Source organism: Marmota flaviventris, chromosome 9, assembly GCF_047511675.1.
Source record: "Marmota flaviventris isolate mMarFla1 chromosome 9, mMarFla1.hap1, whole genome shotgun sequence".
Lineage (NCBI taxonomy): Eukaryota > Metazoa > Chordata > Mammalia > Rodentia > Sciuridae > Marmota > Marmota flaviventris.
The window spans coordinates 7,720,222-7,743,691 of NC_092506.1; the positions used below are offsets into that span (position 1 = coordinate 7,720,222).

Below are 23,470 nucleotides of genomic sequence, written 5' to 3' on the forward strand. Positions count from 1 at the left end.
CTATAAAGGACGCTCGGCGAGGCGCGCGCTCCACTCGGCAGAGGGCGCCTCAGTGGGCCGTGCCGTGCGCCTGCGCAGTGCGGGCCGCTCCCCGCCCCCTGTCCCCCGGCCGCCGCCCGCCTCTCTCCGCCGGCCGGCCGGCCCCTCCTCGGCGGTGCGCTTTCGCCCCGCTCTCAGCTGCCCGTCTACCCCGCAGCGGCCACCCCCGTTCCCCGCAGCATGTTCAGCTGGGTCAGCAAGGATGCCCGCCGCAAGAAGGAGCCGGAGCTCTTCCAGACAGTTGCGGAGGGGCTGCGGCAGCTGTACGCACAGAAGCTGCTGCCCCTGGAAGAGCACTACCGCTTCCACGAGTTCCACTCGCCCGCGCTGGAGGATGCTGACTTCGACAACAAGCCCATGGTGCTTCTCGTGGGCCAGTACAGCACGGGCAAGACCACCTTCATCCGGCACCTGATCGAGCAGGACTTCCCGGGGATGCGCATCGGGCCCGAGCCCACCACCGACTCTTTTATCGCGGTCATGCACGGCCCCACCGAGGGCGTGGTGCCCGGCAACGCGCTCGTCGTGGACCCACGGCGCCCCTTCCGCAAGCTCAACGCCTTCGGCAACGCCTTCCTCAACAGGTATCCTTCCCTTGCCCCGGGGGCTCGAGGGGCGACCTGGGCCTCTCACGGCCCTCGCCCTCGCTATCCTTTGTCTCTGAGGCCCCGACCAGACCCTGAACGACCACTCCCAGGGACAGGAGTCCTACCGAGTCCCACGGAAAAACCCATCCAATCACATCTGGAGGTCTGGGAGTGGGCATTTCGGACTACTACGGCTTCTGTCCCCCCCAGAATCTTCCAGATTATCAGTTTAACTCCCAAACCCTCCTGCCCAACTTCGAGCAATGCCGGGGTTCGGGTTAGAAAGATGAGTTATTGCTGCCCTCTCTTTCTTGATTTCCACCTTCTTCCCCAGACCGGAGGCATCCAAGTTATTCAAATCAATCTCTCCCTGCTCTGAGATTTTTTTTTTTTTTTAAATCATGTGTGTGTGTGTGTGTGTGTGTGTGTGTGTGTGTGTTTGTGTATCTGTGTCCCCCTGGGCTGCTGTGCTGGGATGCTTTACCATGGAGCTACATCCTAGTCCTTTTTGACACAGGATCTCTCTAAGTTGCTGAGGGTCTCACTGAGTTCTGAGGCTGGCCTCAAACTTGAAATCCTCCTGCCTTATCCTCCTGAGTTGCTGGAATTACAGGCCTGAGCCACCATGCTAGGCTGAGATGTTTCTTAAGTGTCCTAGAAAAACCCAATAAGGCTTTTGGCCATTTCATTTGCTGGTGTGGTGTGTCTCTGCTCTGCCTCCCCTGGGACCATTGGCTTTGTGTAGGAGGGACAAGAAGGATCCTCTGTGGCCTTCTGACTTTGTGGCAGCCCTTTGAAGGAAGGGGACAGATGGACTCTGAATACTTCTCCCAAAGGTATCTCTTAATGGGTCATTGCTGCCTTGAGAGGCTTCAGGAGGTGGTGATGCTAGGAACCCTGAAATGAGATTTGGGCCTAAGTCCCACTTTAGATGTGCTAGGAGGTTCCTTAGCCTACTTGGACTAACTCAGTTTCCCCGGTTAAATGGGTGAGACCTGCCCCCTTATTAAAAGAATGATCCTGTCACGCTTTTCTCTAAAGGAATTCAAGGCATCCCCAGGCCCCAGGGGAACAAGCCTCCAGACTTCACAGACCCTTCCCTTCTCTCTTTCAAAGAGACTCCAAGCCTTTGAATATCTGAAGTCTGTGTCAGGGGGAGAGCCTAGGAAAGAATCTCAGTCCTGCCTTCCAGGTCTCCGCCCTGTGTGATTACATTCCTGCCCAGATGCTATGGCCACACAGGGCAGGCTGGCTTGCTCCAGAGCCCAGGCCCTGACCAGGCCCGCCTCCCTGCCTGAGCTGACCTTTGGTGTCTTTTTGCTTCTTTCAGGCATTTAATCCTGTGCTCCCATTCTGTGCTCATGGTGTTGGCAGGGCCAGGTTGAGTGAAGCCCTTTGGGCTCAGGCTCTTGAAGGGCTGGTCCCCTTAGCCTGGCCCCTTTTTCAAGGATGCTTGCTTGCATTTTATCATGCCTGTAGATAGGCACTTGGCTCAGACCTTAGCTGGTGGGAGCCATTTGTTCTTGTGGAAAGTTTGGCTGCTATACTGGAAAGTTATCTACTCATTAGATTTCTGCTTCCAGGCAGAACTTTTGGGAATGACAGGGTGGGTCATTGTCCTCAAGTCTTCACTTGATTCAATCATGAGGGGAGAGCTTTTTTAAAAGGAGAAACCCAGCATGTTATCTGTTTTCTGCCTTCAGAAACCTAGAGTTTTCAGAGCTGGAAGGATCCTGAATGCCACCCAGCAGCCCCTGCCTCACTAATTTAGGAGACTGAGGCTCAGACCGCCCAGCTGATTTCTCAAGTTCACTCATTAAGACAAGCCTGTGGTCACTAATGCTTCTGCCTGAAAAAGGAACAGCTTAGGAGTTTTGGTCAGATAGGCATTTTGATGGTGTGGGTGCCACTAGACCCAAGATCCACACTTAATGCTGCTTTGTCACCGCCTCATCTCCAGAGGGTCCCTGAGTGCCGGGGGTCTACCAAGGGGGCCTTATCAATTACAGCCAAGGCCCAAGCTGTGTCAGGATGTGTGGTATACAGGGTGCCGGCCGCCAGGGAGGGTGCAACAAAAGGGGCTTTTCTGTGGCTGTTACAGCCTCTCCCAGCACTCTTAAAGGGACCCATTGAGTCATGAACTTGACTTTCCGGCCTTTTCCTTCTGAGTGTCTGCTCTAAGAATACAATCAGATGGAGATGGAGCAGACCTGAGACAGGGTACAATCAGGGAGACCTCAGAGTGACTGGTTAAAACCTGTTGCATAACCAGGCCGCCCACTTGTACAGGGAGACCAGTCTGTCTCCCTGTTAGGACCTAGCATCTTTCCTGCCATCTGCCTTTCTTGTTTTCCACCACGCTCCCGGTCGCAGCAGAGCAGCTTCTTCCTGAGTCCTACAAATGTGCCTTCACTCACCAGGCCCCTGTAGGGGCTTTTTTGTGTATGTTACGTGGTGCTTCTCAAAGGCAGACCTCCTTTCACACCTTTTCTTCTCTCAGCCTTTTCAGAGAGCCCCTTCCTGAGCAGAAACCCAGGATGGGCATACAGAAGGGCACTCGTGCTCCATGCTGGCCTTGGAGGGGTGAAGTCTGAGGTTTTCTCACCTTGGGGGTCAGTTGGTTTTGCTTGGTTGCTCTTGGTTGCACTCACAGATGGCACCTCTTGCTGGCCTGTGGACCACCAGTTACTTGGGTGATGGGGCCACAAGGAGGAGCTAATCAGTCCTGAATCCTCCTCACTATTGAAAGGGCAGCTCTGTGCCTGTGTCCTGCTGGACAATAGGATTTCCTTTGCTCACAGTACTTTCTTAGAGAGGTTTGGTTTGTTTATGGTGCTAAGGATTGAATCCAAGGGTGCTGTACACTGAGCTACATCCCCAGCCCTTTTTATTTTGAGACGGGGTCTTGCTGCATTGCCCATGCTGGCCTCAAAATCATGGTCCTTCCTGCCTCAGCCTCGGCAGGAACTATGGGCGTGCGCTGCTGTGTTTGGGTGTTCAGAGAGGTTTTTTTTTTTGGTGCTGGGGATTGAACCCAGGACCTTGTGCATGTGAGGCAAGCACTCTACCAACTGAGCTATATCCCTAGTCCCTTTAGAAAGTTCTTAAAGGATTCTTTTCTGTAAAGAATCCTGCTGTCAGTTGAGATCACCTTTGTTCTTCTGGGTAGTTCTAAGCCCAGTGTGGAAATTGGGCAGCATAGCTAATCCCTCCCCCAAGGAGTCTCCAGCCTGTGGTGACTGTGCCCACTTTGACTTCAGAGCATGATGTGTCTGCTGACCTCCCCACTGTCAGCCAGCCTGTGTGCTCCCCCAGTCTTTACTGGCAGCCCACTGCCGCCCCTTCATCCAGGCAGCTGGGTGAAAGGGGAGCGCTGGCCCAGCAGCAATGGGAAGAGACCATCCCTCTTCACTCTGTGGGACTCCAGCCAAATAGTTGAACATTGTAATATGGAATGGCAAGGTCTCCGTGTCAAGCTTCTGTTTCCTTCTGAACTGAGTGGTGACCTAGGCTCTCGGCTGTCATTAACAAGTCAGCAACTGGGAAGTAGGACTCTGGAACTCGGGGCGGTGGCCAGGGAGCAGCTGTGACAGAAACACTGCTGTGGGTCATTTGGAGCCTACTGTTACATTTCCAGTTGAGAAAGTATGTCCACTTGGTGGGGGCAGGGAGCATGGCTCCAGGGTAGAGTCCGTGCTTAGCCTGTGCAAGGCCTTGGCCATGTTCCAGCCCCAACACCAAAAAAAAAAGTTTTTCCAGTTTGCTGGCCACCTCTGGAAAATAAGATGATAGGACACCTCCTTACGTTCCTTGCTTCTGGGAAGGAAGCCAGCGTGGAGACAGCGGAGGCCAGAACGCCCTCCTTGTGGCATCTGGAGCATCAACAGCCTTGCCTTGACAGCGCTCTCTGGCCTTGCTCTTCTGCAGGTTCATGTGTGCCCAGCTGCCCAACCCGGTCCTGGACAGCATCAGCATCATTGACACTCCCGGGATCCTCTCTGGAGAGAAGCAACGCATCAGCAGAGGTAAACAGATCCAGGCTGCAGCCAGGTGCCAGTGTCCTCGACCACCTCAGCTGATATCTGTTGCCCAGTTGCCGGGATTCCTTCAGGTGTCTTCCACCCCAGCGTTTTCCTTTTATTTCTATCAGGGATTGAACCCGGGCATTTAAGCACTGATCCACATCCCCAGCCCTATTTATTTTTTTATTTTGAGACAGGGTCTCACTAAGTTGCTTAGGGTCTCGCTAAATTGCTGAGGTTGGCTTTGAACTCTTGCCTCAGCCTCCCAAGTCACTGGGATTATAGGTAGGTGCCTGGCAGGGTTTTTAAAAACATTTAAAGGAGGGCTAGAGATATAGCTCAGTTGGTAGAGTGCTTGACTCGCATGCACAAGGCCCTGGGTTCAATCCCCAGCACCACACACACACACACACACACACACACACACAAATTTGTCTAAAGGATACGTGCTTCACATTAGCCTCTTATCTTCAGGCTGCCGATTTCTTCCCTGCCTCCCTGTACTCAAGTGACAGGAGCAGCCAAGGTGAGGCCCCTGCCCATTCCCTGTGACTGGCTGCTTTTGAATCCTTGGAGCATGCTGGAGACAGGGCAGTTGGGGCCTCAGGCCATGCAGTGGGGTAGCAGGGATAACTGGCTGGGTTATTTGCCCCTGTGCTCAGGTGGCCCAGCTGGCAGTGCTGACTGGCCTCCCGGGGCTTACTTGCTTCCGTCAGCATTTCAAAGTTTTGCCTCCTAGAGCCATCTGAGTTCTAGTAAGCCCAGCAGGACTGTGAGCCTGCCAGACAAAAGAGAAACTAGCAGAACTAGTGAACTTCTTAGGGCTCATAAAAATTTGCTTAAATTTGCTTAGCGTGTGTAGTCAGCAACCGCCCTGAGGTGCGGGGCAGGGGCAAGGGCAAGGGGCGGGGGTGTAGGGGGGTGAGGGGGTAGGTTTCATGCCCAGGGTTAGATCCAGTTGTGTCAACTCCTGTCTGAGTTTTGCCATGCTCATTTGAAGACCTGGTTCGGGATGCATCTGGCCTGGGTCACATTGCTCACTGTCGCCCGCCCCTAAAGGTGGGCACCCACTATAGGGCCTGAGTGAGTGCCTTCTGGAAGGACCATGAGGGCGGGCTGAGGTTGGAGGGGAAATCTGCAGCTGCAGAGGGGAAAATGAAATGAGGAAGGGTTGAGGACCAGTGACCGGTTTATCATTAACTTGCACAGCTCCCCTGTGCCCTCCGGGCTGCCCCACAGTGGGGAGCCTGCAGGTGAAGCCAGCCACCTGGGCTTCGGGGTGCTTGGATCTGCTGTGGCTTTGAGGGGTGAAGCTCTGTCCTCTGTCCTCGCAGGCCCCAGCCAGTGTGACGTTGCATCAGACACATTAAGACTGTGTCCGTTTTTTTCTTTAATTGAAGGTTGAGCCCAGGGAAGCTTTACCACTAAGCTACACCCTCAGCCCTTTTAATTTTTTGAGGCAGGGTCTTGCTAAGTTGCTGAGACTAGATTGGCCTCGGACGTGCAAGAAACATCTCTCTAATCGGGTTTGAAAGCTGCCCATTTTGCTTTTAGGTTGTAACCCTGGTGGGAGTGATGCTTCTAGGGGTTAAGGGGAGCAGATTTGGGGACCCCTCTAAAGTAGCCAGGGCCCATTTTCTTCCTTCTTATTGGTATTATTGTTCCAGCTTGATTTTAAGAAAATGCCTAATGAGCCAACGCCCTGTAACTGGCCAGAGCAAGGCAAGTTTGAATAAGTTACTCTTTAAGAGCAGGAACTGCAGCAGGAGTCCATTCACAACATGCCTCGGGGCTGAGGTGTCCTGGCCTTTGAGGCCTCAGGAGTAGGCTGAGGGCCTTACTGTGTGGCACTGTGCACACAGTGTAGGACAGGGACAGCCACTCACCAAAAGAGGCTTATCCCTCTAGAATGCCATTGTTGGTGTGGCTTTAGGGCCCGATGTGGGTCTCTCCTGGCTCCTGTTACCTAATAAAAGGATTCAGTAGCTTCTGTTTCCCTGGTGCCATGACATTTGCCTGCTCTGTGGTCTGTGACACTTCAGCCTGTGCCCTCGGGGTTAGGCTGAGCAGCTTGGACTTGAATCCCCGGTTCTGTCCCCTGGGATGCACCCCTTCCCTGCTCCTTTCCTGTGACGAGAGAGACGTGGTCTGGACTTGTTCTCTCTAGGACATGCAAGGCAAATGCTGTACCACTGAGCTACGTCCCAGCTCATGGTTTTTATTTTGCTCTTTTCTTTTTTCCCTGCGATACTGGAGATGGCGCCCGGGGTCTCTTGATTGCCAGCAAGCTCTCTACCATTGAGGTGCATCCCCAGCCCTTTTAGAGTTTCAATTTGAGAGAGGGTCTAAGTTGACCAGACTGGTCCTGAACTTCTGTCTTCCCGCCTCAGCCTCTCCAGTAGCTGGGATTAAGGCATGTACCCCCTGCAGCCTTCTTGGCAATGTTTTTATTTTTTATTGAATTTCCGTAGCTAATTGGTCACTTGACAAACTTTTATTTATTTATTTTTTTTTGGATGTGTTTGTGTGGTGCTGGGCATTGAATCTGGGGCTTTATGTGTGCAAGGAAGCACTCTCCAACTGAGCTATATCTCCAGCCCGGCAATGTGTTTTGATGGGGTTAGAAGGACATTAGGGGCCAGGCAGTTCTGGCCCTCAAGTAGCCTGTGCAGGCAACACATGGAGGAGACAGATGCCTGCCTTGTGGGGCCTCCTGTGTCTGCTAGGTGAAACATGAAGCGCCTCTGGGTCTCTGTAGCCAGAGCCCCCTTATCTACAGAAGGTACCCTTACTGCACCCTGGGAAGAAGAAGGGTGCTGAAAGATTAGGGTATCACTCTGTTTTTTGTTGGTGCTGGGGATTGAACCCAGGGCCTTGAGCATGCAAGGCAAGCACTCTACCAACTGAGCTACATCCCCAGCCCCAGTGCATCCCTCGGATTGGAGGACGGCTGTCACTGTGAAATAGTGAGATTCAATCCATTTTCTAGACCATTCCTTTCTCTCCATAACTCCAGAGATCCTGACTTAAATGTGACTTACTGTACGTTACCCAGTTAGGATTTGAGGCTGGGTGTTTTATCATTGAAAGAAGGACTATTACTTGACACCTCTGGAGTTGCTGGATGTGGACTCCAGGTGGTCACCCCAGGAGATCACAGGAGGGGCGGACTTCCTGGAGACCTTGCCGCAGGTCTCATGAAGGCCTCCTGTGGCCCAGTGCAGCAGAGGAAGTCAGGGCAGGGCAGCACCTTCTGGGCTCCCTTTGCTGGCAGCATAGAAAACAGGTGTTTCCCTCCCAGAAAGAGAGGCCCAAGGCGAAGGCGGGGCTGGACAGTGGCACACTGCTGCAGTCTGTCGTCTGTTCCCTGGAAAACAGAACGTCCTGTGGGTTGCTCACACAGTCGCATTGCTGAGCCCACGTGCTCCCACTCCCACCCTGTCCGCCAGCCCCTCCTGATTCTTTCCCTTTCCCCACGGCCCCTAATATGTGCAGGAAATATCGTCTGCAGAGATAAGATGGGGCCTGTGTAGCCCCAGAGCAGTCGGGACACCGCCCAGGCTCTGCTGGGGACCCCTGAGAGTTGGCTCAGGGAAGAAAAGGGGCCCCTTTTGGGGTCTCAAGCTGCTCTTGCCTGTTCAGCTAATCTTCTGAGTGACTTTAAAGATAACATTGTCCTCTGTCAGCGGAGAAAGGTGGCCTGTGAGGACAGCGTTCATTCCTGAGTATAGCCCATGTGACTGATAAAGGGCAGCTGGGCCAAGCAGGGCAGGTGCCCTTGGCTCCCAGAGCCATGACCAACCACCTGCATAGTCAGCGCCTGGGAGCAGGGTCTTCCATGCAGTCCTCTGGGCAGCAGCAAGTGGCGCCGTTAGGGGCCTGGCTAGTGCGCCCCCCACCTCCCCTATTGTCACTCTGTAGCTGTGACTGAGCTGTAACTGTTGTGCCTCAGTTTCTCCCAGGAAAGCTGTGTTGGCAGGGGCAGTGTGACTTCAGCCTGGCTGGCTCGGTGCCTGGTTTCCTGCTGCTACTGCCCAGCAAAGCGTCCCATCTAGTCACCACAGCAGCTGCGCCTGCGAGGAAGCTGCTGCCGTGCAGATGAGGAAACAGGCTGAGGGACATCAGTAAGGAGCCCCAGATGACACCAGGCAAGCAGGGGTCGGCCCCAGGATTCAAACCTGGCCAGGTTGTGCTTATGCTGCAATGTAACTGAGAGTTGGATCAGATGGACCTTTGACCCTTTTGGGTCTTTATAGTACAGGGTTCTAAGCTCCCTAAAACACAGAGGCTGCCTTCTGCCTTCCCCCAGTCAAGGTCGGGCTCAGTCTGGAAGGGACCCGAGGTCTGAGGTTTGAATAGCATCTTCTCCCTGTTCCCTGCCTCCAGCCAGAAGCTGCCCCCAGGCCATCCATGGAGGTCCCCCGGGTTCTCACTTGCCCTCCTGCGGACTGTCCCTGGTTTGCATGCTTCGCCACGCCGTCCTGATCCTCATAGTTGGGTAGGGCTTCCCAGGATCAGACTCCAGCTCTGCAGCCCAGAACCCTGTGACCTGATCATACCCTCTAGGCCAGTTTCCCTAGAGTGTTCTGCAACCACAGGCTGCTCCAGGGGTTGCCCCAAGCCTGGGGCAAGGCTGAGTGCTGTGTTCCTCTTGGAAATACAGCACAGATGATACCAGAAGCTTCAATCCAGGTCAGCACTGGCCCCAAGGAGTCACTGGAACTCCTGGGGGCCACATCATGGTGACAGGTACAGCAGTCCTTTCACTGTATTATAGCCCTCTTAGGGTTGTTGAGGATGGTGTAGAAGTGGGCATGCAGGAGGCGCCCGCCCTGGTGCCTGGCCCACAGTTAAGCGTTCGTCAAGTGTCCCCTGCCTAATAGTAAAGAGGCCAGAAGCTCCAGGGTTTCCCAGACTTTGCTGCTTTTCTGAGTCATGTCCTGAGGAGCATTCTCGGGGCGGCACTGACTCAGCTGGGGTTCCCCTTTGGATTCCAGAACATCCTCTGGCCTGGCCTGCCCATAGCCAGCCTCCCTAAAGCCTTTGACCGCCACCACACCCCACTGGTGTGCATCCCCCCTGCGTTCCTCCTCTCTGCCCAGCAAGCTGGTTTGGCTGAGCGTTCAGCTGGGGGTGCAGCCAGCTCTGCCCGTGGAGGCGGCGTACCAGGCTGTGCTGGCTTCGGCGCCTGTTCCCCAGGCTGCCAGCCGGTGGCAGGCTGGGGAGCAGCTGGCCCGAGGCCTGCAAATGTTTGGTTTCTATTTGAGGTACCAGGCATTCTCCACGCCTCAGAAGCCATCCTTGCCTACACGCCCGTCAGGATCTGGGCTTCTTGGGTCCCAAATACAAATCCTGAGAGTAAATAAGAGCAGACATTCACGCAGAGCCAGGCACTCACTGGACCTTCCGGCAGCCTCTGGGGTGAACTACTGTCTTCCACTACAGAGAAGAATCTGGGAACTTAGGCTTGGGTGACCTCTGGGGTGACCTGGCTGGCTGTTGATTAGAACTAGCGCAGGGTTGAAGTGTGGAGCCCCGTGCTGTCGTGGTAACTGACCCCGGCCTGATACAAAATCAACTAAGGACACTGTCTGCGAAAATCAGTGCCTAGAAAGGGAGAGTTCTCCCTTCCCCTTTTCAGCAGGCTGGTTTTCAGGGAACCTAATTAGCACCATTGACTCCTACCTTTTGGACTGTAAAGAACTTTCCCTGGGATCTAACTATGTCACTTTGAATGAAGGCTCCAGGCCAAGGCCCTTATCGCACTCTGCCTTGTAAACACGCTTCCCTCCTGAAAACTTGGACACATGATCACATATCCTTCACATCCTTTTTTTTTTTTTTTAATATTTATTTATTTTTTTGTTTTAGGTGGACACGGTATCTTTATTTTATTTTTATGTGGTGCTGAGGATGGAACCCAGTGCTTCATGCAAGCTAGGCGAGTGCTCTACCACTGAGCCCCAGCCCCAGCCCCATCCCTTTTTTATTATTATTTATTTTTTGGTTGTAGTTGCACACAATACCTTTATTTTATTTATTTATTTTTCTGTGGTGCTGAGGATGGGACCCAGGGCCGCACACATGCTAGGTGAGCGCTCTGCCACTGAGCCACAACCCCAGCCCCCCCACATATCCTTTTTTGAAACCTTGTGCACAACCATGTATCTTTTTAGACTAGAAAATTTACAACACTTGATAGCTTATAAATGTTGTGAAAACTGGTAAGGGGGACTCAGAAACTGGAGTGCCGATCTCCTCTGGTTTCTACCACTGTTTGAACGCCGTTTGCCACTTCTTGCCTGATTCCTGCAACATGCCAGTCCATCTGTCCTTCCACCGCTGCCTTGTCTTGTTGCTTATTTTAGGTCAGATGGGTTGAGGTCTGCGTTCTGTATGCTTAGATCCACCTTTTGGAGTGTACAGCTCATTATAGCAACTGTTTGCCACCAACCAGGACAGGGAATTTCCCTCACCCGAAAACTTCCCTATGTCCTCTGTGGTCACTTGTGCCCAGTTCAGGCAGCACAGTGACATTTGTCCCTAAAGTTTGCTTTTTCTGATATGCCCTATAAATGGAATCATACAAATGCAGAGCCTTTGTGTCTGTCTGTCTTCTTTCATCGATTCTGATGCTTTTGAGATTCATTCCTGTGTTTTGGAATATTGAGCTGGGCACGGTGGCACATGCCTATAATCCCAGCAACTCGAGAGGCTGAGGCTGAGGATCTTAAATTTGAGACCAGCCTCAGCAACTTAGCAAGGCCCTAAGCAACTTAACGAGAACCCTGTCTTAAAAACTAAAAAGGTCTGGGGCTGTGGCTCAGGTTTAAGCACCCGTGGATTCAACCCCCAATACCAAAACAAAAACCAAAACCTTTCCCTTAAAAAAAAAAACAAAAATCATTTGAGGTGCGGGTGATGGAACCCAGGGCCTCCACATGCTAGACCGGGGCTCCACAACCAAGCCACACCGGGCCCTGGCGTGCTTCCTCTCCATTGCTAAGCTACATCCCATCTCAGGCTGACCTCTCATTTGTGACCCATTCACCTCTTGAACTTTCTCCAGTTTGGGACAAAACTGGAGTATTTTATTATTCAAAACTTGACTAAAGCTGCTGTAAATATTGGTGTACAGCTGTTGGTATAGGCTTTCATCTCTTTCCAGTAAATGCATCCCCAGGGTGAGGGCCTTGGTTTCAACTCTGTGCTACTTGAGCGTGGGGAGCTTCCGAGCTGGTCCTTATAAGCTGCTGGGTCCCAGATCGCGAGACCCTGCTTGGCTGTGCCGTCTCCGTCCTGTGGGAGTCGGGAACCTGTGTGATGGGGTGTTTGGCAAGGAATATTGAGGCTCATGCTGCTTGAATGGCAGGAAACGGGAGTCAGTTGGAGACAAACCCTCCATTGTTTCACGTTCTAGAAACTTGCGGAATGTGTGAGGCAGCTCTCTACAGCTGCTGGAACCACCTGAGTAGGGGATGGTGCTTGGAGAGGGAGGGGTGTGTAGAGCAGCTCCCTCGTCCTCTCCTGGGCCCAGGTGGGAAGGCAGCTGTAGGTGGCCGGGGCCTCTGCCGTGGCTGTCCAGAGCAGCTCTGCTCACCCTTAGGTCCCACTCCCAGGACTTTTTTCTCTTAATGTATAAGATTTTCCACTTCACCCACTTCTTCATGTGCAGCTCCGTGGCGTTGGGGACATTAACATCTGTGCAGCCAGCCCCTCTGTCCATCTCCAGAACTTCTCAGCTCCCCAAATTGAAATTCTCCACTAAACCCTGCCTGCCCCCTTCCCCCACCCCCACCCCCCGCCCCGGCCCCTCCCTCCCACTTTCTCCTGGCATTGGCTGTTCTGGGACCTCAGGTGGGGTCTGAAGTGGCCTGTGACTGGCTTCTTTCTCTTGGCGTCTGTTCTTCCAGGTTCCAGGACTTTGGGGCCAGAGCTTATCCCGGGGGCTCATGTCCCTTAGCAGAGGTGACACTGGCTTTTACTCACTAAATCCCCACTGAGCAGGTTGACTTTTCTCTCCAGCCTACCCCAAGGGCCGTGTTTTCTGTGTCAGCTCTGTCACTCCCACCTGGGCCTGAACTGGACAAACCTCACCTCCACCCCTGCATCCGGGCCTGGGGACACCCAAGCCAACCTCTGCTGGCCCCAGAGCCTGCAAGCTCGTTCTGTGCACATGCTGGGGTTGCTGGTGGCCTGACAGGTGGGTGTTTCTGTTCTTGTCACCCACCACCAACCTGAATGGAGGGTTCAGCTGCTGTTCTTGCCCCTTGTTGGGGACCCCAGGCACTTGGTGCTGCTGCTGTGTGGTGTGGCCCTCCATGCCTCTGGAAACCAGTGTCTCAAGCCACAGAGGTGCCTCAGAGGGCAGTGAGGGACGGTGGGCCAAGAAGCTCCAGGTGGGCCTGGTGGTGGTGTCCAGACATGTGGTCACATGCCCTTGATGACATGGTGCAGGCATGAGTGCTGTGACCTTTTAGGTGACCTGTGGATGTACTTGGCCAGCCGCTGTGGCTCCCTCCCACCAAAAGTGTGAGCATTTTCCATAATAAACAGGAAATTTTATTCACCTGTGAAAATATTGCCTTAGCTCCATTTTTGACTCCTGCCTAGGTGCTGGCCAGGAACTGGGCTTGTGGGCCGGATGGGGGCAGGGTCGGGCTGGGATTCAGACTCCGGCCTCCTCCGCTCTTGTTCCCTGTGGAGAGGTAGGGGAGGGAGGCCAAACTGGGTGGGACTTGGGAGGGTGACCTCAGCTCCCCAGGCACTGTCCTGACTGCCAAGCCAAATCCAACATGGCTGAGCACAGCCCATCAGGGCGCCCCTGTTCCCAGGAACTTGGTTTTGGCATCGCTGCGTCCCCAGCTGTGTGGATTCTAGTTCCCACTTGTGGTGGGGTGAGGACACAGTGTGACGAGGGAGAAGTTGGGCTCACTTTTGCTGAGTGAGAGGCCTCCATTATTTCCTGAGACTTTTCGTTTTTCAGTGCTGGCCTGTGTCCCTAAAGCTACTCCTCAAAAAGTGGCCCCATGGGTCAGCCGGGATGTGGCCTGTGGCCTGGGGCAGCACCATCCCTTCCAACTTCTGCTGACTTTTCATTCCCTGAGTGTCCACTCCCTGCTCCGGGACCAGGGTGTCCCTGCAGCCTTGTACTTTGGAACTGGCAGCCTGTGGTGGCTGTCAGCTGGCATGTAGTGTCCTGGCACTTGCTCAGTGCGCTCCCACACCTGGGCACGTTGAACCTGGGCATTCTGCTGCCCTGGCTATTGTTGGCTGGAGTCCTGGGAAGCAGATGGGGTTCCCCTGCCCAGACCGAAGCTCAGCCCCAGCTACTGCACACCTCTGCCTGGGGAAGAGTTGCCTTCTGGTCAGCATGCCGTGTCCCTGTCCTCTGGTCAGCATGCCGTGTCCCTTTGGTGCTGCAGCAGCAAAGAGTTGCAAAGCACAGCTCTGGGGAGCCCCCCGCCCCCCGCAACCATGCTGTCACTAAAGAGGTGGATCTGGGATTTTCTTTACATTTTGGTGACTTGCCTCAAGGAGTCTGGCCTCTGACCTCCAAGTCAGGCCAAACACTGGTAGCTCTGAGTTCCTGACCAGTGATGGAATTCCAGGCCCCTCAGTCCCTTGTTCCCAGGGAACTCCACGCCCCCTCCCCCAGTTGTTCCATTTCCTGCTAGGTCCCTGTGGGGGGCCCTCCCATTACCTCATTTAATCCTGCCTGTAGGGCCTAGAGAGAAATCATGCAGATACAGTAAAACTCAGAAATGAAGTCACCAGTCAGTGGCTAGAGCCGGGAGCTGAGTCCAGAACTACCTTATTTCAGAGACTGTGTCCTTTCTGGGTGTCCCAGCATTGGGAGAGGCACAGCAACCCTTAAAGTGCACTTGACCTGGGGCCTGGCAACATGAACATTGTTGTCTTAGGGAGTGGAATCGCACCCTGGCAGCCCCGCGGTGGCAAACCTGTAGCCTAGCGCCTTGGGAGCCACAGTCTCTCCAGCAGCCGGGCTGGGGACTTGCCTCCAGCCTGGGAGGGCTGGCAGGATGGGGAACACAAAGGCCTGAGCTGGCTGCCATGCAGCACTGAGCAGGCCTGAGAGGGCCATATCCACATTCCTTGGACGGTTGTCCTTTTCTGTGAGCTCCCCTCCCCCTGCCATCTTTCTGTCCCTCTTGTCTGCAGAATGCATGTCAGACCAGTGGTTGGGGGCACCATGCGGTCTTCACGGGGAATGCCAGGTGCAGGCTGTCTGGGCGGGCCCCAGGCATGCCCCCTCCTATAGAGCATCTGCGGGAAGGGCTTCTCTGGTTTCTTCGCAGGAGTTTGTGACTGCTCTCTGGGAAGTGCTTTGTGGTTCTTAGAGGGCTGGCCTACGTCTGTGGTGGCTTGGGCACAGGTGCAAAACAAGGAGAAGGACCGGCATCTTGTGGGCTATGCCAAATTCCCCGGGGACTCTAGGCTGCTGCCATACACAACCCGCCTTTCTCATAGTGTTCCTAAAAGGCGAGAAGCAAATTTTCACTTCTGGGATCAGTGGAAAGATTTTAAAGAGCCATAGTTGTCAGATAAGATACTAGTTAAAAACACTATTGCGGAGACTCCAGAATGGCCCAAGTCAGATACCCAGGAGTTTATGTGAAAAATAATAGTCCCAGCCACCGGGAACACACAGCTTCCATCTTTGAACTCAAAGTGTCTACTCTACTCCTACCATTACTTCTGTATCCCAGTCCCCAGGGAGAAAACCAAAAGGGCTCTTACACCTTTTCTTATTTCTGTTGCAACGAAGGATGGAAAATGCAGGCTTAACCTGGAAGCCATGAATCCAGCTTAAAATAGAGAGTTTTGTTATAAGTGGCCGAATTCCAGTTAGTCTGTCAGATGGCACAAGTCATTTTAATTGGTTGAGTTTGATTGGACCTTAATTGGTTGGTGAGAAACAGCATAAAATAGGGTTCAGTGCTGGAGCTGGTCTGGGAGAGTCACTTGGTCACAGAGACATGCTTCAGAGGGCTGCGGTGCAGTTCAGAGGCAGAGCACTTGCCTAGTGTGTGTGAGGCCCTGGGTTCCCTCCCCTGTGCCGCAGGGGTGGGGGTGGGGGAGAAGTATTTGACACCTACAAAGGGAAGTGGTTTGCAGCACTCCGTGGGCTCGATGTAGAGCAGAGGTCAGCAAACTTTCTGGAAGGGTCAGAAAGTCAATATTACCAGCTCTGCAGACTTCACGATTTCTGTCACAACCGAGCTCTGCTGTTGTGGACAAAAGCGGCCCTGGACACACAGATGAGTGTGGCTGTTTCCCTGGCGCTGTTTACACAGCAGGTGTGGGGGGGCTTGTGTCGTCTCTGAGCTGTAGTTTGCCAGCCCCTGTTGCAGAAAATAAGAGAGATTCTTGCAAAATAGGGAGCCTGGCACATAAGCACTGAACAGGTGGCCACTAGACTGCAGGCACTGCTGGTGGGCACACAGTTGGCAGGCGGCAGCACCTGGGTCCATCTCTCCTGCCCTACTGTGCAAAGCCACATTGCTAGGGTCATCTTGCCCTCACGTGACCCACTTTAGAACAGGCTGGGTGGCTTCCTGTGCTTGAGCACCTATCCACGCCAGGTGCCGCGTGTAAGAAGAGTATGGCCATGTGGCGCTGAAGTAGGGGAGACCCAGCGACCCTGTCCTAGGCAGTGGTGCTGCTCAGATACCTGCATTCTGGGGACTTGAAGAGCACCCCCGGGTATGGCAGTTCCATGCCAAGTTAGGGCCAAGAGCCAACAGGGCAGCCTGGGCCCTTGCTCCCCAACCTCACCCCTCTTTCCCCCAGGTTACGACTTTGCTGCGGTCCTGGAGTGGTTCGCTGAGCGGGTGGACCGCATCATCCTGCTCTTCGATGCCCACAAGCTGGACATCTCCGACGAGTTCTCTGAGGTCATTAAGGCACTCAAGAACCACGAGGACAAGATCCGCGTGGTACTGAACAAGGCCGACCAGATCGAGACGCAGCAGCTGATGCGGGTGTACGGGGCCCTCATGTGGTCCCTGGGCAAGATCATCAACACCCCCGAGGTGGTCCGCGTCTACATTGGTTCTTTCTGGTCCCACCCGCTGCTCATCCCTGACAACCGAAAGCTCTTCGAGGCCGAGGAGCAGGACCTCTTCAAAGACATCCAGTCTCTGCCCCGAAACGCTGCCCTCAGGAAGCTCAATGACCTGATCAAGCGGGCCAGGCTGGCCAAGGTAGACCCTGGGGCAAGGGGCTGGGCACAGCATCAGGTGGGGCCCAAGGGGCCCGGGGCTCTGGGGCTGGAGGTTTGCCTGAGACGCAGCCCAGCTGTCTGCAGAGCCAGACCAGTGTTGCTCTTCCTGTGTCACAAGCCACTGCTCTGTGGCCCTGTGGTGTAGCCCAGGGTTGTGCCTCCCTGTGTCAAACTCTGAATGTGTGTTCAACATGGAAACAGGAAGTTACCACAGAAGAAAGGAGGTGCCCCGGAAATGGAGTGTGCTGTACGTAGCTCAGGCCTCCACAGCTGCCCCTCAGGCTTCGTTGTGCATTAAAGTGCGCAGCCTGGTGGTGGTACTGGGGGTGTAGTAGGGACGGCACCCAGCCCCCGGCCAGCCCTTGGTGGCCTTGTAAGGAAAACAAGGCACAAATGAAAACAAGCATCAAGCATCTGTGCTGTTACAGGTAGGCTGGGGGCTGCGTGGCCACAGCTGGGAGCCATCCCAGGGGACAGAGGGCCATGGGGTGGCCTGAGGTGGGAGCTGTTGTCCAGGAGACAAGGGGTAGCTAGTGAAGAGATAGGCACTGGCCTTCAGCCCAGAGAGAGCACCAGTGCGTAAGCCCACACCCCGGGAGGCGGCAGCAGCTACGCAGGTCCTGCAAACCATCCTGACCCTCCAGAGGAGCTCAGAGCCCGTTGCACCTGACACAACATCTGTGTCACTTGAGCTTTTGGGATCTGGGTGCCTGGCCAAGTGCTTGAGTAAGAGTCTGGGGTAGTGGAGGCTAGGAAACCCCGTCAGCACGCCAGTGAATCCTTCAGGCACAGAGCAGAAGGTGTCACTTTAGGATGTCTGATTTTTTTTTTGGTAACATTGAGGGTTGAATCCAGGAGCCCTCTGCCACTGAGCTACATATCCAGACCTTTTAATATATTTTTTTTCTGAGACAGGGTCTCACCAGGTTGCCCAGGCTGGCCTCGAACTTTCAGTCCTCTTGCTTCAGCTTCCCAAATTGCTGGGATTCTAAGTGAGGCCACCATGCTCAGCTCAGAATTGGTGTCCCCAGTGAGCACTTGTCAGAAGCTTGCTCTGGGGAGGGTACAGGGCTCTTCATTTTTCTAGATATCCAGGACTCCCCGTGAACAGAGCTGGCTCTGAGATGGGAGCCTGTGGTCTCAAAGGACCAAAAAGAGCCTGAGCTCAGGGGCGGCCCTGACCCTACTCCCCCAGGCTGCAGAGAGTGGCCCTAGCCTCGGCCTGCTCAGCCTCCATCGGCGAGAGGCAGAACAGGGCAGGCCGGCCTCCCTGCCCTCAGAGATGGCTTGTAACTGTCTAGTCATAAGCCTGGAAAGCCCCGGGGTCTCTAGTTTTGTCCTACACCTGCTGTTTTGTGGCTCCTTCCTTTTCCTGGGGACTAGCGCTAGCCTGTGCTGGGAGAGTGGTGTCTGTGGCTGTGACCCACCTGCTACAGCATCCCTGGGAGATCCTGGATGCCAGCCCCAGAGCTGGGGGAGCTGCCACTGGGACTGAGTGGGGTGCACTGGATGGGCTGGAATGGCCACAGGAGGGGAGCGGCCGCCAGCAGCAGCCCTCTGTGACTGGACGTCACTTGGCAGGGCTGAGCGATTTGAGGGCTGGGCTGCTCTTGGTGGGGGCACCAGTGCAACCGGCCTGGAGCAGGCGGCAGATGAAAGGTGGCCGCCCTTAATTGGGAAATGTGTAAGCAAGGCTTGAAGCTGAGCAGAACCTCGCAGCAGCTGGAGAAAGCCTTTGTGGGTCCTTCGTGGGTCCTTCTAGTCCTCAGTCATCCCAAGGCTGGTGGTGCGCAGAGCAGAGCTGGGACTGCATTGGAGCTTGGGAACGTCTGAGCACAGCACAGATTTGAAGCTGTAGGCAGGGACACCCACCGCACCCCACCCCGCCCCCACCCCACTGCCTGGCTCTGCAGGGAGCGCTCGCCTCCCCTGCCTTGGCAGCTGAGGCCAAAGAGAAACAGGCAGAACGGGGGCCTGGGACACCCTCCGCTGCCCCATTACATGCCCGCCTCTGCCCCCAGCACCTTGAGCACCTTGCTCCTGGGCCAGGCTTCCAGGTGCTCTGAGCTCACTGGAAGAGACTGAGTTCTCCTGGCCCGAGGTTCAGGGGAGGGTGTGCAGTGCCTCGTGGCGCCTCTCAGTGCTGAGCTGGTGGCCTTCTCTTGTTGACAGGCAACACTTGTCATCATGACTTGTGCAGGACGTCATCTGCCTTCTGTTGCAAGTGCACCCTCCTTTCCTCTGTCCCCATGGCAGGGAGGGGTTGTGCCTCTTGCCAAAATGTGTCCATCCCTAGACCCAGGAATCCTATGGTGGAACAGCAGCTTTGAGTGTGACCCTGGCCCCTCTGCCTTCCTGCCCCCAGGCAGTGAGCAGTGGGCATCTGGCTGCATTCCTGAAGGCTCTTGGGCAGCCAGGGCACATGCCAAGCAAGCCCCTGATGCCCAGCCCTTCTGCCCACCCAGGTCCATGCCTACATCATCAGCTCCCTCAAGAAGGAGATGCCCAACGTCTTTGGTAAAGAGAGCAAGAAGAAGGAACTGGTGAACAACCTGGGTGAGATCTACCAGAAGATTGAGCGGGAGCATCAGATCTCCCCCGGAGACTTCCCGAGCCTCCGCAAGATGCAGGTATGGCCGCCCCGAGAAAGGCCAGGGCATCGGGTGCTGGCTCTGGAGGGAATCCTGGCTGCAGGGGGTAGTGCTTCCCCAGACGGACACAGCTGGGTTAGTCACCTGCACCCCACCTGAGTCAGGGTTGACCCAGATTGTGACACCAAGGAGGGGAATGTGGTGACTCAGCAGGGGGTGGGGCCCTTGAGCATCCTGTCTGACTCCTGGAGGGTGCTGCCGAGCCAGGGCTCACAGCGCTGGACGGTCAGCGAGGAACTGGTTGCCTCCTTTGTATTTGTTTTGTTTTTGCGGTTCTGGGTTCAGAACCCAGGGCTTCACACGCGCTAGGCAAGCGCTCTACCCTGAGCTACACCCCAGCCCCCAAACCTGGTCTGTCTCCTTGTGAAGCCAGGGCCGCTGCCCCACCCAGCCCTCTCCTTTCTCCTCCACCCTAGGAACTACTGCAGACCCAGGACTTCAGCAAGTTCCAGGCCTTGAAGCCCAAGCTGCTGGACACAGTGGACGACATGCTTGCCAACGACATTGCTCGACTGATGGTGATGGTGCGCCAGGAAGAGTCCCTGATGCCCTCCCAGGCCGTGAAGGGCGGTGCCTTCGATGGCACCATGAACGGGCCGTTTGGGCACGGCTATGGCGAGGGGGCCGGTGAGGGCATCGACGACGTTGAGTGGGTAGTGGGCAAGGACAAGCCCACCTACGATGAGATCTTCTACACACTGTCACCTGTCAATGGCAAGATCACAGGAGCCAACGCCAAGAAGGAGATGGTGAAGTCCAAGCTACCCAACACGGTGCTGGGGAAGATCTGGAAGCTGGCCGACGTGGACAAGGACGGGCTGCTGGACGACGAGGAGTTCGCCCTGGCCAACCACCTCATCAAGGTCAAGCTGGAGGGCCACGAGCTGCCCGCTGACCTGCCCCCGCACCTCGTCCCGCCCTCCAAGCGCAGGCATGAGTGACCGCCCTGGCCATGCAGGGCCACCCGGATGTCCTGCCCACCCTCTGTGCCTGCCCAGGTGGGCGGGGCCTGGGAGGCAGAGATTGGGGGAGGGGAAGGGTCACCACCTTTCAAGGTCCATAAAGACTGAGCGGTGTTTCCTCAGTTCTCAAACAGGAAGACCACCATCTTTCTTTAAGGCTGTTCCTGGGCCCGTTGGGGGAGGCAGGGTGACGCTCGGATGTGAATGATGGAATTTTGTGCACAAGAACTATGGATATTTTTAATATATAACGTTAGAGGCAGCCTTCTTTCTTGCCTCCTCCTCTGTCCGACAGCCCATGCACACACACCTTCTCTTCCGTCCCAGCCTTTACTCTTGCCCTGGCTAGCCGCCATGGCAGCTGACCCCAGGGTGCTGGGCCGCCTGGCCCGCCTCAGCTCATGGTCTGGCAGCTGCCACCAGGGGCCGCCGAATAGACAGGAGCCCCAGTTCCCTGTGTTTCCAGACTGGGGACGGCCTCGAGCAGCGGCTCTGCCCCAAGCCCGTGCTCCTGGGGTGAGCCAGTCTAGTTTCTCCCCGCCTGGCCTGGACAGCCTGGGCTCCCAGTGCCCATGCCCCACCCCTGCCCCTCACACCCCCAATCCAACAGCCCTACAGTGTGGCGGCCACAGGTGCAAAGCCCAGCCACCTCTGTTGTTTTAGGGGGCTGCAGGGAGGAGTGAGCGCCTTCCAGGAACACGTAAGCTAGGTCTTGTTCTATAAAGGGACACCTTTCATACTTGACCAGGTTTTCGAGAAACTTCCACATAACTAGTTCAAAAGCTGGGACTTTTGTCTCTCTTGCCCACAGTCCAGCTTTGGGGCAGCTTCACCCAAGAGCCATTAGGGGTGTGGAGTAGGTCAGAGCCACCTTTCATGGCCCAGGTTTGCTTTCTGGCCCAGGAGGGGCGGCCGTCCCAGGCCTGGCCCAGAGATGTCTGAACTGTGGCCCTGGCTCGCTCTCTGGCCTGCTGGAGCTTCCTGGCACTCTTCTTGAGGTGGGTGGAGGATCCCTGTGACCTGGTGTGGTTTGGGGCTGTGAAAGGAAGCCTGCGGCTCTGGCCTCCTGTCCAGGCAGCAGGGACCAGGGGAAAACCCAGCCCCTTCACCCCGTTTTCCTCTCCCTTTCCTACCTTCCCCCTCCCCCTGAGCAAAGGGGGCCACACAGGACCTGGATCTCCTCAGATGGACCCCACAGCCCCAGAATGAGCAATAAAACCAGAGCCAGCAGGCAGCCAGTGCAGACACCTTACTCTGTGCCGCCTTGGGGACCTGGGGACCTGGGGACCTGGATGCTCTCGCTGGCTAGGGCAGGTGGAGCAGCCTCCTGTGCTCAGGTGGGCTTCAGGGAGCCGCTTGCCCACCGTAGTGCTGCTGCTGGCCTGTCCCCCACTGCCCTGGCCTGCCTTTCATCCTGTATGGTATCAGGTGAGGATGGGTGAGGAGCGCCCTCACTGCCCCGCTGGCATTCCCTGGGTAAGGGCACTTGTTCACACTCACCTGGGGGCACGTGTCAGACTGGAGACTGTTTTCCTTGCATTAAAGAAAGTTTTCATTGTGCCGACGGTGGCTCCTGGTGCTCAGTTGTCTCTTCCAGGGCCAAGAGCCCCAGACTCCTCCCACTCGGGACCCCGGGGCCACTGGCAGAGCATTTGGGGGACCAAGACTCCGGCAGGGACAGGTTGGGCAGCCTGCCAGGGCGAGAGGGCCACCGCTGCCCAGTCCTCTAACTATAGAAAATGCCGCCTCCTGTTAACAGGGTCCTGCAGACGAGAGTAGGGAAAGGGGCTTGGGGAGGAGATGAGGCCTGCTTCCCTGTTGGCTGGGGCTGAGCTTGAGGAACTTATCCTGGTGGGGCTGACAGGTGGCAAAGCCAGGGACCTGGGCCAGGTGGGCCCCTCTGCGCGCCACCTTCACAGCATCACTTCACGCTGGGCTCCGCCTCAGAGACAGACAGTGGGGCCCTTGGGGCCCTTGGCACCTGGAGGGGTTCGGTAAACAGGGGTTTCTGGGCTCCAGCCCCAGCCTGGCTCCATGCTCACCCTGAGGGCTGTTTAAAGACAGGGAAGGCGGCTCAGGGCAGACAAGCAGACAATCCACACAGCTCTGGGTGGGGCCAGAAGGGCCAGCTGATGTCACAGATAGAAGGCCTGTTTGTACCAGCAAAGGAAAGGGTGACAAATCGGCAGTGACCATGCCCCAGGAGGGTGCAGACTGGAGGTGCGGCTGGGGAGAGACTGCTCCAGGTGAACATGGCCCAGGACAGAGTAAACAGGTGTTTATCTGGAGGGTTGAGGATGTGCCTGGGGTCCAGCCGCTATACCCCATCTGTCCCAGCTCTGAGTCAAAGTGCCCCAGGCTTGCTAGACCTCCCATGTCACTCAGTCACCTCCTGTGTAGGTTCACCATGAGCTAGGTTCTCCTAAACCTTCAGAATCCAGGGAGGGCCTTCCCCCTTCACAGCACAAGAGCCCAAGACATTCGGCTTCCACAGCAGGTTCAGACAGTTCTCTCCAGCTCCACGCTGTTTTGTTTTTTTTTTTAACATTTTTTTTTTTTAAGAGAGAGAATTTTTTAATATTTTTTTTTTAGGTGGACACAACATCTTTGTTTGTATGTGGTGCTGAGGATCAAACCCAGGCCGCATGCATGCCAGGCGAGCGTGCTACCGCTTGAGCCACATCCTCAGCCCTCCACACTGTTTTTTCTGTTTCCCATTGAAAGTTCCCTTTACAGAGGCTGAGGCAGGAGGCTCGCGAGTTAAAGGCCAGCCTCAGCAACTTGATAGGCCCTAAGCACTCAGTGAGCCCCTGTCTCAAAATAAAACATAAAAAGGGCAGGGGATGTGGCCCTGTGGTTAAGCACCCCTGGGTTCAATCCCCAGTACCCAAATAATAATTTGAAAAGCTGGGGGGTATAGCTCAGTGGTAAAATACTCATGAGTTAAATCCTTAGTACCCTA

General features: G+C 55.4%; 1 protein-coding gene and 1 non-coding gene across 2 annotated transcripts; one reads left to right on the forward strand and one right to left on the reverse strand.

Moving 5' to 3' along the window:
* The first annotated feature begins 43 nt into the window (after window positions 1-43).
* Window positions 44-22,072, forward strand: Ehd1 (EH domain containing 1). The gene is made up of 5 exons (XM_027944500.2): window positions 44-623; window positions 4,554-4,651; window positions 16,463-16,875; window positions 19,361-19,525; window positions 19,963-22,072. Exons 1-5 carry the CDS (start codon window positions 220-222, stop codon window positions 20,485-20,487), a joined length of 1,605 nt encoding a protein of 534 aa, XP_027800301.1. The 5' UTR covers window positions 44-219; the 3' UTR covers window positions 20,488-22,072.
* Window positions 7,494-7,569, reverse strand: Trnaa-ugc (transfer RNA alanine (anticodon UGC)). The gene has a single exon. It is a non-coding gene; the product is annotated as a tRNA-Ala (tRNA).
* Window positions 22,073-23,470: the final 1,398 nt, after the last annotated feature.